The 17,183-nt window shown below is 34.7% G+C and overlaps 1 protein-coding gene across 5 annotated transcripts in view; it reads right to left on the reverse strand.

The window, feature by feature from the left end:
• Positions 1 to 17,183, reverse strand: part of SH2D4A (SH2 domain containing 4A) — a 252,922-nt gene that overhangs the window by 29,319 nt on the left and 206,420 nt on the right. For all 5 annotated transcript variants that reach the window (XM_074209090.1, XM_074209091.1, XM_074209092.1 and 2 more), the window contains 3 exons: positions 16,688 to 16,768; positions 9,346 to 9,478; positions 6,499 to 6,709 (listed from right to left, as the gene is read on the reverse strand). In XM_074209090.1, coding sequence (XP_074065191.1) covers positions 6,499 to 6,709; positions 9,346 to 9,478; positions 16,688 to 16,768 — 425 coding nt within the window. The remainder of the gene's footprint in view (positions 1 to 6,498; positions 6,710 to 9,345; positions 9,479 to 16,687; positions 16,769 to 17,183) is intronic.

Below are 17,183 nucleotides of genomic sequence, written 5' to 3' on the forward strand. Positions count from 1 at the left end.
TGACTTTAATTCATTTTTAATATTATCTGGGAGCTTCATTAACTCCCAATTAAAATCTGAGAAATTAAGTATTAATATGTGGAGACTGCCTCTAGCACAAATATCCTGGAGAGAATCTATTTGTAAGCAAAGCATTCAAATCAAATTAAGTCAGTTCCTGCCTTTTTATCCTTCTGTTTCCTTTTCTCCTTGCTCTGCTTCTACTAGTCTCTCTGGCTCACTTCCTTTCTCTCTCTCCTCTACTTTGAAGGTTTTAGTTCAGTTAAAAGATATCTTCAAAAATGAGAGCATTTGAACATTTACCAAAAAAGGACAAAGAAGGTATTGAATTAAATGTTGGTGGCAAGACCTCCTTAAAGTTCATTAAACAGGCCACTCCATCTCTCTTCTCTTTGCCTTTGTCCCATGCCTTGAATGCTCTGCCCCCTCATCTCTGTCCTTGCTCCCTTCAGCTCAAAGCCACCTTAAGTAGGAAATTTTTCCTTATCCTCCCAACTGCTAATGTCTTCCTATTCAAGCTTACATTCTGGCTACTCTGTATATATCTTGCCTATACCTAGTTATTTATTGCCATTCAAATGTCTTTGAAGACAGGGATTGCTCTTTATCTTTCTTTGTATTCCAGTGCTTGCCATGGTGCCTGGTACATTTCAAGTTCTCAATAATGTTTGAAGACAGATTAAGAATGGCAAAAATCAATCCCATTATGTCCTCTACTTTTCTCTTAAACATATTTTCTACATTCTTGAATTAAATCAAGCCTTACTTTCCTCTGATGAAACTATGTCCCTTGCACCCTGTCTTCAAAGGAAGCTTCTCCTTAAAACAGTTGATAGTCTTTGTTCCTTAGTTACTTCTAGACTATTATCATTCTAGACAAGAGTATTATTATACTGCCATCTTTTGTTTTGTCTCCTTTTGTCAATTCCATGGTATCTGATAACAGCCTCTTTCTCTTCCTTATTAAATTCAGCTATCACTCACTAAGGCATCCCCTTACTGTTTTAATAATTTCGCCTAATTTTATGATCTGCCCCTCTTCTGATGACTGTTCCAACACTTTGGTCTGTTGCTTGACCCAACTCCTCACATTCACTCCATTTTAGTAACCCATAAGTATACTCATACTTTAGATCATATCATTACTCTGGACTGCTCATCTCCAAGGTTTTAAATTATGAAATACCATTCTTTGATCACAATATACTATCCATTCATCTCTCCCTCTTCCACAATTCTACTATGCATGGCCTTTTTGACTTTTATCATGACTTCCATTTTCTCAAGACGACTTTTATCAGATCATTTATCAAAGTTTATCAGATTCCTAGAAAACAGGAAATCCAAGTTCATATCTGAATAGTAACTGTTTGCCATCTCTACTTCTAGAGTGTCAAGTAAAGAAACAATGGTGCTAATTGGTTCCAGTAAGAACCAAAACTGTATAACTATTTGGCTCTCCAAGATCTGGACTTTTATTCATATAAATGTGGGTCTATTTTTCATTCCCTTCAATGACTATTGTAAATCTATTTTTTTAATGGAAGCCCCCAATACTATTCCCAACCCCAAAAGCCTAACTCAAAATAACAGGAGTTGGAAGGCACTGAAAGGTTATTTTGCCCAATATATATATGACCAAGATTCTGTTCTACAATATTCTCCTTCAGAAACTATTCCCCTCTTGCTTTAAAACCTCCATTGAGAGAGAATTTCTACTTGAGAAGATCCAGATCATTCATTGTGAACTCTTGCAATTTTTCTAATCTCTATACCCAAATTTCTCTTCTATCTTTAATGATTCTTTCTTTCCCTTATTTCTCAAAAGAGGAAATCTCTTCTTTCCAAGATTAGTGCCTCTACCTGTGTCCTCCATCCCTAACCTATCATCTTTTTGGATTGGTCTATACTTTTGGGTTGTACCCTGAACATACACATCTGCCTCTATATCTTTAGTCTTTTCATCTTAACTGACTCCTTTTCTTCATTCTACAAACAGGTTATTGTATCCCCAAGAGAAGGGAATTTTTCCCCCCTCAAATATCTTCCCTTGTCTCTTAAATTTTTAAATGCAGACAGGTTTTAAATAACAAGTTTTTAAATCAGACAGGTTTTAAATGACTTGTCCAGGGTCACACAGCCAGTAAGTATCTGAAGTCCAAATTTGAACCCAGATTATCCTAACTCCAGAGCCCTTATTCTATTCACTGGGTCATAAACTTGATAATACTCTTCTTAGTTATGTGGCATTCTCCTGGTTTTCCTACCTCTTGCCAATCCTCTTATCTCCATTAATGCCTCATCATTCTATTTCTACCCCCCATTCTAAGTCCCTGGCTACCTAAAAAATTCTCTTTTCTTCTCTTTGTATGCATTTATTTAATGATCTTATCTACTCCCATAATTTCAACACCTCTAAGCATCTTTTTCAATCCATACCTCAATAAAAATCTACTCTTTATACATTCCGACAAAATGTCAAACAGCCTTTGCTTTAAAGCTTCCAGTGAAAGAGACCTCAGTCACTCTCAAGGAAGCCCATTTCATTTTACAACTCTCAAATTTTAGGAAGTTGGAGATATTTTTAAAAATAGTTTAAATTATCTCTTTTCAACTTCTAATTTCTGTTAATCTTCCTATGTCTGGGGACAAGCAAATAAGTTGAAAACTTCTTCCACATCTCAGCTCTTTGAGTTCATGAAGACAAAAATCATATTCCCCTTCCCCTTCTCCAAGTCTCCTCTTCTCTAAGCTACCTATTCCTAGTTCATGGAATTGTTTCTAGTCTCTTCACCATACTGGTCATTTTACTCTAATACACTTCCATTTGTCAATGCCCTCTCTAAAATGTGTAAATCAGAGGGAACATGTGATCCAGGATATTTGACAAGAGGATAGTCCATAAATTTTGCTGGGTGAAAAATGAGATTTCATTGTCGGTAGTGCTTGGTGAGTAACTTCCTTCACCAATGTAGAATGGCACCCAGGAAACTAAAACTTGGAATATATTAGTATGAGGAAATCCTAGGTAAGGAAACCTTCTTTTCAATTGCAGGTTGGCACCTTTTCTGAAAGTTATCTAGGAGTGAGTTGCCTGGGGGCACTGAGAATTTAAGTGACAAGTCCAGGGTCACACAATCAGTATCTGTCAAAGGCAGCTCTTCCTGAAGTCAGTTCTCTATTTGCAATATGTCATTGTCTCTCCATGCTTGATGAAAAGATGGAAGTGACTGACAGTGATAACCTACATTGAAGATCATAATTTTTACCAAATTCAACATACACAAAAGTCTGATAGTCCCAAAGTACAGCCTTTGAAATCTTCTATTGTAAGTTATAAAAGGTATTTTTCTATTGCAGCAGAATCTAAAGACCCTAAAGACGCATTGTGCTTGAATTGGTTAAGAAGTATTTAGTCTACAGTGGAGAAAACAAGAGAATTTGGGTGGTGGCTATTCTTAAAAGCCTTGAAAGGTACCACTAATGTCTAATAGGTATCTTTTAAAAAAAAATCATTAAAGATCAATCAACTCCAGAGTTTTGTGGATACTAATGGAATTGAAATTTGCAAGTGCTGAATTTATTTTTCCAGACATAGTATTGTTTTTGCTCTGAATTTTTTAGAGCCCCAAGTGCTATTCCAGAAAGCTACCACATATAACAAAATTTTCATTGTAGCACTCTGTAATAGCAAAAAAAAAATTGGATACGATTGACTTCAAGATTCCCTTCCAAACAATTATAAAATAATGACTCAAATAAGACTTTGGAATGGCAGAAACAATAGTTCAGGATTAGATCTTTTCCAGACTAAAAAAACTCAGGAGATCGTCAGAAAAGATCTGTGACACCAGCATGGAGGTCCACCTGAGACAGAGGCAGCACCAGTGGCCATAGCAGTAGCAGTCTCTTTGAAAGCTCTTATCCCAGACAGCAAGGGGAGGGGGCAGACAATTGAACAGAAAGAGATTACAGGGAACTCTTTGCTGGCATTGGATACACTTGGCACTAATTGGCAATCCCATTGCCCATATGCAGTTTTGCTCCCAGATTTAGGCAGAAATGCCTGGTGGTAAGTTAGAAGGGAGCAGGTACCCTAATCACGATTAAAGAAGACATCACATTTCCAAAAATTATCAAGTAAAATTGCCCCCATATCTTAGGTCCTGAAGGTAAAATTGAAATTGAAAGAATTCACTAATTGCCTCTTGAAAGGGATCCCAAATTGAATATTTTAGGAATATTTTAGCCAAATTCCACTTCAAATAGCCAGAAAGAACATTTATCATGGAGCCACAGTCAGGATCATGTGAGATTTAGCAGCTTCCATGTGAAAGAAGCAAAGGACATGGAATATGATATTCCAGAAGGCAAAAGAACTAGGACTATAACCAAGAATAAAAGCTGAGTATAATTCTTCAAGGGGTGGGGGGTGGCTAGGTGGTGCAGTGGATAAAGCACTGGCCCTGGAGTCAGGAGTACCTGAGTTCAAATCTGGCCTCAGACATTTAATAATCACCTTGCTGTGTGGCCTTGGGCAAGCCACTTAACCCCATTTGCCCTTCAAAAACCTAAAAACATAACAATTCTTCAAGGGAAAAATGGATATTTAATTAAATAGATTTTCAGACATTCCTGATGAAAATATCAGAGCTGAATAGAAAATTTGACAAGACTCAAGAGAAAAATGAAAGGGTAAATATGAAAGTATAAAATAAGGAACTCAGTAAAGTTAAACTGGTTATATTCTTGTATGGGAAGATGACATTTAATTTCTAAGAATTTTATTTTTATTGGACAGAAGGCATGGGTATGAGCTGATCATGGATAGAAGGCATGTATAAGCTGATCATGGGCATATGCATAAATCAATCATTTTATGATCTTCAAAAAGAAAAAAATGAAAGGGTGAGAAAGAAGGATGCATTGGGGGAAAGGAAATGAAGAGGTAGAAAGGGGAAAATTTTCTCACATAAAAAAAGGCTCATAAGAGGGGCGATTAGGTGGTGCAGTGGATAAACCACTGGCCCTGGAGTCAGGAGTACCTGAGTTCAAATCCGGCCTCAGACACTTAATAATTACCTGGCTGTGTGGCCTTGGGCAAGCCACTTAACCCCATTACCTTGCAAAAATAATAATAATAAAAAAGAAATGGCTGAAAAACAAACATTTATTAATACAACATTATGGAACCATAATGAATTATAAATATGTGGAATTCATATGAGAATACATGTATGAAAGACTTTTATTGATGCTTTAAAATTTTTTTCATTCTATACTATAGAGATATCTATTACATACACAGACCTTAAATTTTTGTGAATCAGTTGCATTTTCTATGACTACCACTGAATCTCAGTTTCCCTATCTAATCTGGAATGCAGTTGCATGAGGATTAGATGAAGAAACCAAAGATATTAAGATTGCAGGAGACTAAGGGTAGTGGTAGTGGTAGTGGTGGGGGAGGACAGGGCAGATATGATTGCTATCTTCAAGCATTTGAAACACTATCATTTAGAAAGGGATTACACTTGTTCTGTTCCCCCTCAGAGGACAGATCTGAAGGAACAAGAGGTAAAATCTGTCAAGCTAGAGTTGCTATCAGAAAAGACTTCCTAATAATCAAAGCTATCCAAAAGTGGAATAGGTTGCCTCAAAAAGGTAGTGGACATTTCCCTCTTTAAAGATCTTTAAGCACAGGTTGGACTGATTACTAGCAGCTATGACTATTGGCATTTCTTTTGAAAAATGGATTGGATTAAGGGGCGGCTAAGTGGCATAGTGGATTAAGCACCAGTCTTGGAGTCAGGAGTACCTGATTTAAGTGGCTTGCCCAATGCCACACAACTAGGTAATTATTAAGTGTCTGAGACCGGATTTGAACTCAGGTACTCCTGACTCCAGGGCCGGTTCTCTATCCACTGTGCCACCTAACCGCCCCTCCCTTCACTTTTTAGAAGTAACTCCTCTACTGCCCTTGATGGGAGGTATTACTAACCAGGAAGTAAGGGAGAGAATATCAAAGATCACACTCCACCAACTCTTCCAGCATCAAGGTAAGGAGGGTTAATTATAGCCATATTAAAAGAAATCACCAAGGTTATTCAAGGAGTTGCTACTAGAAGCAATATTGAATTTCACTTTCTAACTTTTATCTCTGGCTATGATTTCATTTTAAATAGGCAATGTAGCCTTTTTAGAGTCATTCTCAGTGTCAGTACAACTTGGTTTTATGTCCACCTTTGACACATACTAGCTTCATGACCCTGGGCAAGTCATCCTCAGTGCCCCATACAATTCTATGACTGTGATTTGTAAAGGTGTTGATCTGCTTGGTGGAGGAAGATTCTTCACTGGAACTTCCCTGCACCAAACAAAGACACATTTATTGTACTAGCAGCTGACCACCCTTTCCTTCTTCATGAAAAAGATCCAACTTGTCCTTCAATCCATCTTGTCTGTCTTCTAATTTCTGTACTTATGTTTCTGACCTACCTATGAGGTCTGCCAGGTGGTCCTGCTGGAATAAGCAGTTGAGGTTTTGGTGGGAGAGGAGGTCTTTTTGGTTTCTGTGGAACACCTTGGGAGTTCTGTGTTCCATCATTTCCCTTCCCTTTCTGTGCAGCCAGGGATAACCTCTTATAGTCATCTCGAGCTTGTTTAGCAATAGAGCGCCTCTTCTCATCGGCTGCTTTGGATCTCCGCACTAGGAAAACAAAGAGGAGGAAAAAATCTTCATCTATCAACAAAGAAATTATTCACTGGGGAAGTTCTGTGGCAGGATGAATGTATGAGGCTTATTAACAAAGAAATGTTACCCAATGAATGACAATCACCTAAGCCTCTAGAGTAAGGTTGCCCAACCTTTTAGCTCTTCTAGGCTGTATCATACAACAAAAACTTGCCAAGAACCTCAAATCAAATTTAACATTTATTTTTGATTGCACTGTAACCCATATAACCAATGAGCTTAATAATAAAATGTAACACTGTCACATAAATGGGCTTTGAGGTCTTCATGCAGTTTGAACACATCTACTTTAGGAAGACAAAGCCTCCCTCTTAAAAATCCCTCTGAAAACATTGGCAGCCAAGGAGTTGCTAGAGAGAGTACTAGACCTGGACTCAGGAAATTTCATCTTTCTGAGTTGAAATTTGGGAAAGCGGCTTAACCCCAATTGTCTCTCCATGCCCCACAAAAAAAAAATGAAGGAAGGAAGGAAGAAAAGAAAGAAAATATAGTCCTTCTTGATGTATAGCCTGAAATGGAATGAATTCATACGTAGGGGGTCTTGTGGTTTATGGAGGTGCTTTCTGGGTAGTAGAGAAAGAATGAGGAGATATTTTACCATATCTGCTAAGGATATCCTGTACTTGGTAGATAATTGTTATAAATCACCTTCATTGGAATTATCACATTGTGTAATTATTACCCTAGAATTTTAAGAGTAAGAGGTAATTGTCTTGATCCTCATGAAAACTGGGATGCAATAGAACAATGACAAATAGGAGGCAACAAGGAACCTTTTAGTGGATTATGGCTCAAGGTGGGGCACAGAATTGTGATATACCCTAGTAAAAAGCTGTTCCCAGCTTATTCCCGTATTCTTCTTTCCACACTTAATGAAGCAGCTAAACTGGTCCATTTGTTGTTCCTCCATCTCCATTTTCTGAATCTGTCCCTCATTGCCCAGAATCCTCTCCCTCTGACTTCCATCTCTTAAAATCCCTGGTTTCCTCTAAAACTCAGTTCATATCCCTTTTTTTGCAGAAGACTTTTCCCAGTTAGTCTCCTCATGTAAGATTACCTTCCCTCTACTCTGTATGTATCTTATGTTATAGAACTATTTGTTTATATGCTACTTTCCCACTAGATTGTGAACTCCATGAGGGCAGGGTCTATATGGTTCTTGCATTTTTTTTTGAATCTCAAAATGTAGTACAATGTCTGGTATATTTTTACATTCCTAATAAGCATTTACTTGCCAGATTAAATACCTGTGTGCAAAAGCAACCCATTAAAGAGAAATAATTATCCTTAAACAGATATTATTTCAAGGTGGACTGGTTTATACAAAGAAATTCTGAAGATACTTTGGTTCTTTCTTTTATAAAATATAATTCTTCATAAAATCATATAATACCTTATTTTACCTAATATATATACCTAAATATATTTGTCTAATATAAGATTTGAGAATTTTTAAAAAATTGATCAAATTTGTCAAATCTCCATTTTACTGATAGGGCTTTCAAAGGGATCACCAAATAATCCTTCTGTATAAGATAAATGGACCATTGTTTTTATCTTGAAATGTAACATCAGTTATATAAACAATGAGTTGTTTTGCAAGAAATGATGAAAATGATATCATAGAAAGGATAAAGAAATGGAAAAAGTGGTGAAAGGTGATTTATAGATGTATCAAGAGGAAGGAATGACAGGTCCATGTTACAGTGGTACTCAAGTGTTGCTAGGAAACCAGGAAGACCCAAAAAGGTGAAATTTCTCTTCTTCTCACCCTAAGAACTTACAGGAGGACATGGACAACAGGTAAGGTAGAGATGAATTGTACATTATAGCACTGAATAGAATCCCCACATTTATGCCATTACAGATACATTAATGTGCTTAAAAAAACTAAGACTTTCATTGTCATTTTGCTGTGAAGGAATTCAAATAATATACAGACCTTTCTATTTTATAAATGCTTCAATTCCCACCTTGATCCTTGGCTAAGGTACTAAAAAAAGGATAATATAGTAATAGGACTTCAATGGTCTGAATTTAGGCTGTCATTAGAAGGAAGTGAGAACAAATTTCATTTCAAATCTTAATTCTTTCAGGGTTGAGGTATATTAAGTATCTGCCCTGACCCTATTTCCATTTAGTTGTAGACCAACAAGCACACTTTACTTCATTGTCCAATTCTTTACAATTAAAAGTTAGAAAACAATGCATTAAAATTTCATCAATCAGTCAATAGGTCAGGTGTACCGTACTATGTGCTGGAAAAACAAAGAAAGGCAAAATCCACAGCTCCTGTCCTCAAAGAGTTTAGTCTCTATTGGGTAAGACAACATAAACAAATAGCTACTTAAAATAAACATACAGAGTAGATGGAGAAAGTATGTACAGAAAGACTTTAGAAGCTAGGGGTCTGGGAAAGATCTCCTGCAAAAGGTAGAATTTGAGCTATCTTGAAGAAAGCTGCATCTCTTTAAAACCCTCCATTAAGTTAAAATATGCTTCCTGTATTCTTCCTATTTAGGTCAAATTATTTTAGTAAATGAACTGGTAAAGAAGAGAAGGACTTATTACCTGGAACCCTATATACTTACAAGACTCCTGCCACTCTCGTTCTTCCTTGTTAAATTTCTGAGTTTCTTTCCAACTCTTATACATCTGTCTGGTTCTCTCTTCTTCTACTTGTTTCAGTTCCTCATCTTGTTTTTTCCTCATTGTTTCTTTCTTCTGTTTTAAAAAAACCCAATATGCTTTACATATTCAATATTGGTGACTGATTAAAAATGCCTTAAATTCTACATAGAAAGGACAAGAACACTACATCACAAGTGGAATGTATCTTTTTAATTTTCATGAAATAATAGGGGGAAACATGAACACAAATCCCAATTTCAATTTAACACTTACTTAGAGTATTTTTGATATCCTGATCTAAGATTTTTAAAATTCAAAACTCTTTCACAAAAGTAAAGGAAACTAAATAGATGATAATATTATTATAATAATATTATAATATGCTATCTGCAATGCAATAATTATCCCATAATTACTTGGCCAACAGCCAATGTAGTATGGATGGCATATGAATACTGCTGTAGATAAGATCATAGTTTGAATTGTGATTATTTGACAAATAGATGGTATCAATTGTCAGATAGATTGATTTTTCATGTCCTCTAGAGACTTCTTTAAAAAATTCTCATTCTGTCTTACTTTGCTTAGTGAATTAAAAATAACAAAAAATGAGCTTCACAGATAAAGAATAGATGATATTTGGCTTTGACTATGGTGTTGGCTTTAAAGAACTACAGCACTTAGTCATTTTAATTCATCGAGAAAATGGATTTTCAGCACCATCTTCAATAATTTATCTTTATGTTTCCTACATAGATAACAAGTGCCTTCTTTTTAAAGAATGTCTTAATAATCCATTTAAAGTAGTGGATTAAGGACACACAGCTGTAAGCCAGGAACAAGAATCAAGGTGAAGGTTGGGAATAATCAGTGGAGGAAAGAAACAGTCCAAGAAATAAGTGAGAAGTAAGGTGAAGACAAAGAAGCAGAAAGAAGTCAGGAATCACACATGTAACCAAGAGTCATGTTGGAACATTGGTTAAAGCAATCAGAAAAGCAAAAAAACCAGTCATAATGCACCCAAACAAGAGACCTGGAAACTGGGAAACTTACTCTTTCTCTTAATGGGTTTCCAGGGTATGGCCATCTCAGATTGGAGGCTCAGACTTCAGTAGCAGAAATAGCAAAGCCTAACAGAGAGCAAGTACTTTTAGAAAGGAATTCTGCTCTTGAATAGACTATTTACTTACAACCAGTAGGTAAATTTAGCTGTGATTCCAGTGATTGATTTGCTCTTTTCCTCTAGGAAGATGGTGGCAATTTGGGTACAATGAGTGGTTGGTAGAATAGAGCAACCTTAACGAAGTATGCAATGGGTGAAGCCATGATCTACATCCTGCTAATACTTGCTTTAACCAACTGAGCTAAAAGGTGCTTAAGGAAGTCCATACTTAACATTCATTGCTTGAAGGATTGTGTGTGAGCTGAAGTAAAGGGAGATGAGGGAGAAAATCTGAGTAGAAGTTCTAAAACAAGGTCTAAGTAACCAATGGAAAGTCTATTGAATAAGCTTGCTTAAGCACCACTAAGAATCAGAACACAGAACCTATGGTTCCCACTGCAATGCTAATTCTTACCCTTTCCCAATCTTGTATCCACATACTAGCATAAGGGTTCATTTTTTTCCAAGAACCGTCTCGCTGTAGAATTAAGGTATACCAGTGAGAGTGTTTAATATGTTGTTAGATGTCTTTAATGGGTGACATTTATTTTATAGGATGAGTGATGCAGCATGTTGGGATAACTATTTGCTATCAAATACAATTCAATTTAAGATGGATATATTGATAGTCTATCAAACTCTATTGCAATGCTCATTACAGATATCAGACGGATCCCATAAAACTGCTCATTTCTAAATTGTTAACTTTTTTCTTGGAACATTTACAGCATCCTAAAGCTAGATATACCCTATGTGATGATGCATATTTTAGCATAAGGATGGATCAATGACCTCAATTGTGCAATCACAACCCAATCATAACTTTTTATTCCCTGGAATTATACTCATATCCTTCCACAAATCCTCTTAATCACCATGCTAGAGATCTTTCTCCAGTTCTTTGGGGTTTTTTTCCTCTTTTCAATTTGTTGGGTTTTGTTGTTTTTTCTTTTAATTGGTTTATTGATTTTTTTTTAATTTTTAAGCACAGTTATTTCCAGCTACCCTCCTCTCCCCATTAAGCCTCTCTTGTAACAAAGAAAAATAGGTAAGCAAAACCAGTCAGTACAGTGACTATATGCTTCATCTAAAAACAAAGTATCCCACCTCCAAGGTAGGTTTTTATTATCTGTTCTTTGGGAACAAGATTGGTTGATACAGTTACTTACTTACTTTGCTTTTCCTTTAATTTATATTAAATTATAGTTCTTGTACATAGCTCTCCCCTTATTCTGCAGACTTCACTCTTCATCTTTCATACATTTCTTCAAAAATTAACTTTTTTTGTTTTTACTGATTATGTTCACATTGCACAAATTATTTGGCCTTTCTTCAATCAATAGGCACCTGCATCGATTGTCCTTTTACACCACAAAATTGAGGACTATAAATATTTGTTGTATATTGAACCTTTGTTTTGTGTGTGTGTGTGTGTGTGTGTGTGTGTGTGTGTATAAAATTTGTTATATATTGAATCGGTCTTTGACTTCCATATTCAGTACCAGGTTAGGGCAATGAATGTTTTACTCATCTCACATAATTCCAAACCCCCCCCCATAGTCTTATAAAATTAGTTTCAATAACAGTGTAATTAATATGGCTATCCACTTTCATTTCCTTCAATAATAACTTTTCTCTTTTTATTATCTTTACCAGTTTCATGATGTGAGATAAAATTCTCCCTTATTTTAATTTGTATTTCTCTTAAAATTAGTAACTTGGATTTTTTCATGTTTTTATATTCTTCTTAGATTTTATATTCTTCTTATAATTCTTCTTTTGAAAACTGTTCATATCATGACCCCAATATATCTATATATTTATTCCAATATCTTAATATGCTTGCATATCTAAACATAAATGCACACATATGTATCTATATAAATTATGATAATAAATTTTGCCATTCAAGAAGCATTTCTGAAATGCCTACTATGTTCCAGACACTGTACTAGATAGTAGGTATATAAGCAATCCCTACTGTTTTTATGTCAGTCATTTTTTGAACTGACCCCATTTTCTATTTTTTAACTAGTAGGAAATAGTTTTGATGATTACTACTTTAAAAATACAGTTTGATGACTGGAAATACTATTTCTCCCTAAATCCTACTTTGATTTTCCTTATTTCCCTTAAGATTCTAATTCTCTTATTCCTCCAAATGAATTTTGTAATTATTTTGTCTAGATTTATAAATTATCCCTTTGATGGTTTGATTGGTATAATATTAAATCTATATATCATAAAAATACAGAATTTGAGAGCTGGAAGCAATGTTGGTAGTTTTGTAGTCCAACCAGCAGGAACAGAATTCCCAACTATACCATAATCTGACAAATGGATATCCAGGGACTACTTGAAGATGACCACAGAGAAGAATTCACCTCTTCTTGAGAACAGTTTTAATTTAGGAAGTTTTTCCTGATATCTAACCTAAATGTACTTATTAATTTAGCGAGTACCGTGGGTTTTTTTTTTTTTAGGTTTTTGCAAGGCAAATGGGGTTAAGTGGCTTGCCCAAGGCCACGCAGCTAGGTAATTAGTGTCTGAGATCAGATTTGAACCCAGGTACTCCTGACTCCAGGGCTGGTGCTTTATACACTGTGCCACCTAGCCTCCCCTAGTACTGTTTTTTTTTTTATTATCATATTAGCATGACTCAACCAGAGCAATGAATAATTCTTCATTTATTGAAGTCTTTATTTAAGCAATGGTTTGTGGTCACATTTTCTGAGTTGATCTTAGTCTTTTAACTCAGATATTTTATATGATCCACTTATTTTGAAAGGAATTTCTATTACAAGGATTTCCTCCTTGTTTCTGTTAGAACTGTAGGAAAATGCTACTGATTTTTTTTTTTTGGATTTATTTAGTATCCAGGTAGTTTATTTGAAACTATTGTTCATCTCAATTAATTTCTCTAATGTTCTCTGAGTTTTTCTATGTAAATAATCATGCTCTCTGCAGACTAGAATTCATTGGTTTCCTCTCTGCTGTCTATACCTTTCATTTTTCACACTGCTTTCTAGTAATCTTTTTCACAACCTTGCCAATCTCCTTACTGCCATCTATACACTTTTTCTAACTGCTCCTTACCTCCCAAATTAGCTTTGCCATTGTTCTTGGATAAGGAGTATCAATCTATACTCTCAGATTCTACTCATTATCCCTGTAACTTTCAGGACCAAAATGTCCCTTTGTGGCATTTCCTAATGTATGTTCACTTATCCCATAAGAATATAAGTTCCTCAAGGGCAGAGAGTTTTTGTGCTTATATTTGCATTTCCAAAACTTATGGCAGTACTTGGAACATATTAAATATTTAATAATAAATGTTCTTTCATACATTTTTCTCTTTGCTTTTTTTTGCTATACTTAGCATATTTATAACTTTGTCGGTTCTAAAAACTATCTAAGGGGATTATCCTTGATTTACTCTTATACTAGGAAAGATTCCAATATTTCTTTAAGGCAAATAAACAATACTAATTCTTGGCTACACACACCCACACACATTTTTGAAGATGTTAAAGGGTTCTTCTATGATTTTTAGTTTTTGACATAAATGAGTGCTATGTTTTGTTGAAAGCTCTTTTCTACATTGTGGATAAAATCACACAGCTTTCTAATATGATGAATATGTTGTTTTTATTTTCATATCCCAAGTATATATACAACTTGATCAATCTGATTTTTTAATATATACAGCTTGTAGTCTCTTGACTGTGAATATATTTACATTTTTCCAGCAATATTCAATTTCTCAATTTATTTCTCCCTGGTTTGGGAGCATTTAATTAATTAATAAAAGGAGTTTGATAAACTACCTTCTTTCTCAATTTTTTTTTTTAGGATTTTGAAAGGTAAATGGGGTTAAGTGGCTTGCCCAAGGCCACACAGCTAGGTAATTATTAAGTGTCTGAGACCGGATTTGAACCCAGGTACTCCTGATTCCAAGGCAGGTGCTTTATCTACTATGCCACCTAGCCACCCCCTCAATTTTTAATAATAATATTTAATAATAATTTAATATTTAATAATAATATTTGCAGCATGTACATTAAGCTGTTCTTTAAATACTTCATAGCATTCACTTACAAATCTCTCCTTTTGGTATTTCATTTATAGTTTACTCAGTTCTTTTACTGACATTGGGTTGTTTAAGATATCCATTTCTTCCTTTAAAAATTAAAGTATTTTATGTTTTTGTTGACAAACACTTATTTTCCCCTAGTAATCACTTTGATGGCATATAAATGTATATAGTAGTTTTTGATAATCTATTTCCTTTCTGTTGTGAATCAACTTTTTCAGTTTTTCAATTTAGGTAGGATTGTTTTCTTCTTTCTTTATAAAAATTATTTTTAAATATGATTTGTTCATTTTCTTAGTTTTTTCAAAATACCAGGTCTCAGTTTTATTTGACAATCTTATACTATTTTCCCCCAATTTTGTTGATGTCTCCCTTATTTTGAAATGTCTTCATTTTGTTCTTGGGTTCTAGGGGTTCTTATTTTTCAATTTTTAAAAATGCAGGGCCATCTCATTAATCTTTTTTTTCATGAAAATATATGTATTTAAGGATGTATATTTTCCTCTAATAACTACTTCAGTGGTTTTGGCATGATGCTCCATTGTAAATATTCTCTAATATATTTATTGTTTCTGTGATTTCTTTTCTTTGATCATTCATTATTCAGGCTTTTATCACTTAGTCTCTACATATATATATATATATTTTTTTCTCATTTACTTTATTGATTAGTAATTCTTTATATCAAAATCTATAAAGTATGGAATTATTATTTCTATTTTGGAATGATTCTTTCAGAATTCTTTATGGCCTAGCACAAAATTAATTTTTAAATGTAACACGTGGTGCTGAAAAATGCATATATTATTCAACGTTTCCTTTCAGAAATTGCCACCAGTCTTTAACATTTACAGCAATTTGTTTAGTTCTATGCTTTCATTCTTGTTTATCTTTCTTTTGGATTTATCCAGATCCTATAATTAACTGTGTGATTATCAGCCTTTTTACAAATAAGTTAGTCTTTCCTTTTAGAAATAGATATTATAGGGGTGGCTAGGTGGCACAGTGGATAAAGCACCAGCCCTGGAGTCAGGAGTACCTAGGTTCAAATCTGGTCTCAGACACTTACTAATTACCTAGCTGTGTGCCTTGGGCAAGCCACTTAACCCCATTTGCCTTGCAAAAAAACAAAAAAGAAATAGATATTATGCCATTTGGCGGTACAATATAGTATTTTTATAACACTCAAATTTTACAACATGCTTTAAATATATTCTCTCATTTGATCACTACAACTACCCTGTAAGATAGGTGTTGTCATTATCTCCATTAGAAGCATCTATCTGTCACAGTTGATTGGAGTCGTGAAGATGAAATCACACACTTATAGTTGTGTTAATACTGGGCAAGGATTTGCCTTAATTTCCTCAAATGTAAAATGGGCATAGTAATAGCACCCACCTTGAACAGTTATGATGATAAAATGAGATGGCATCTGTAAAACCCTTAACAATGTCTGGTACATATATGGTAGGCTTAATATAAATATTTATTTTCTTTACTCATTTTGCAAGTGAAGAAACAGAGACTTGGGTAAAAGTTTATTGTCCTAAATGAAGAAAGTGAGACTTGGGTAAATGTTTATGGATCCAAACTCACATCTTCTGTCTGACTCTAGATCCAGTGTTCTATCTTCTATAAGTCTTAGCTAGCATACGTATTTGATGAGGATATTGTGTCAATGACTATACTGCCTTTAAGCATAATGTAGTTAATGTCTTTAACTCTATCAACATTATCAACTTTTATGTTTATATTATTTGGAGACATGATTGCAAACTTCTGTTTTCTGAGAGTCTCCTAAAGCAAAAATATATTGTTCTAATTCCTCATTTTGCCTCAGTGTGGCTCTGTGTTTTAAATGGATTTTTTCCAAGCAGCAATTGTAGAATTTTGTTTTGTAAGGTTGAATGTTGTTTTCTGAAACCATTTTTGGATTTTGCTGTTAGCTTTAATTTCACCTGAGACATATATTGGTATGCAGAAATTATTTTAGAAACAGGTATTAATCATTTCCCCTTGATTTAAAACTTCAGAGTTTTCTTACCTGTTGAAATCCATAGGTTTTCATTCGATTGATAGAATCTGCCAACATCTGTTGAATATTTCTTGATGAACTGGAGGGCAACTAAGGATTTAATAATCCAGATTTACTATTATTATTTGATTTAACACTCCAATTTCAAAAGAGACAAGCAAGGGATTATTAGCAAAAGGTCAGCAATCATGGGTGGGTGGAGAGTACAGTATTGTATTATGGGAAGAGAACTGTACCTAGGATCAGCAAATATGTATCTAAATTCAAATACTGTTACCTATGAATTATGGGATTTAGGGTGATACACACTTGTAGGATAGACTTTAAAGCTCACAAACAAGAATTAAACAATAATGGGACCTCAGAGATCTTATTGTCCAATTCTCTCATTTTACAGAGGAATAAACAGAGACCCAGAGAGAGGTTGCTTAATGTCACAAAAGTAGTACATGTCAATATTAGAATTTGAACCCAGGTTCTATGATTTTCAAGCCAAAGCTCTTCC

Source organism: Macrotis lagotis, chromosome 1 (assembly GCF_037893015.1).
Source record: "Macrotis lagotis isolate mMagLag1 chromosome 1, bilby.v1.9.chrom.fasta, whole genome shotgun sequence".
Classification (NCBI taxonomy): Eukaryota; Metazoa; Chordata; class Mammalia; order Peramelemorphia; family Peramelidae; genus Macrotis; species Macrotis lagotis.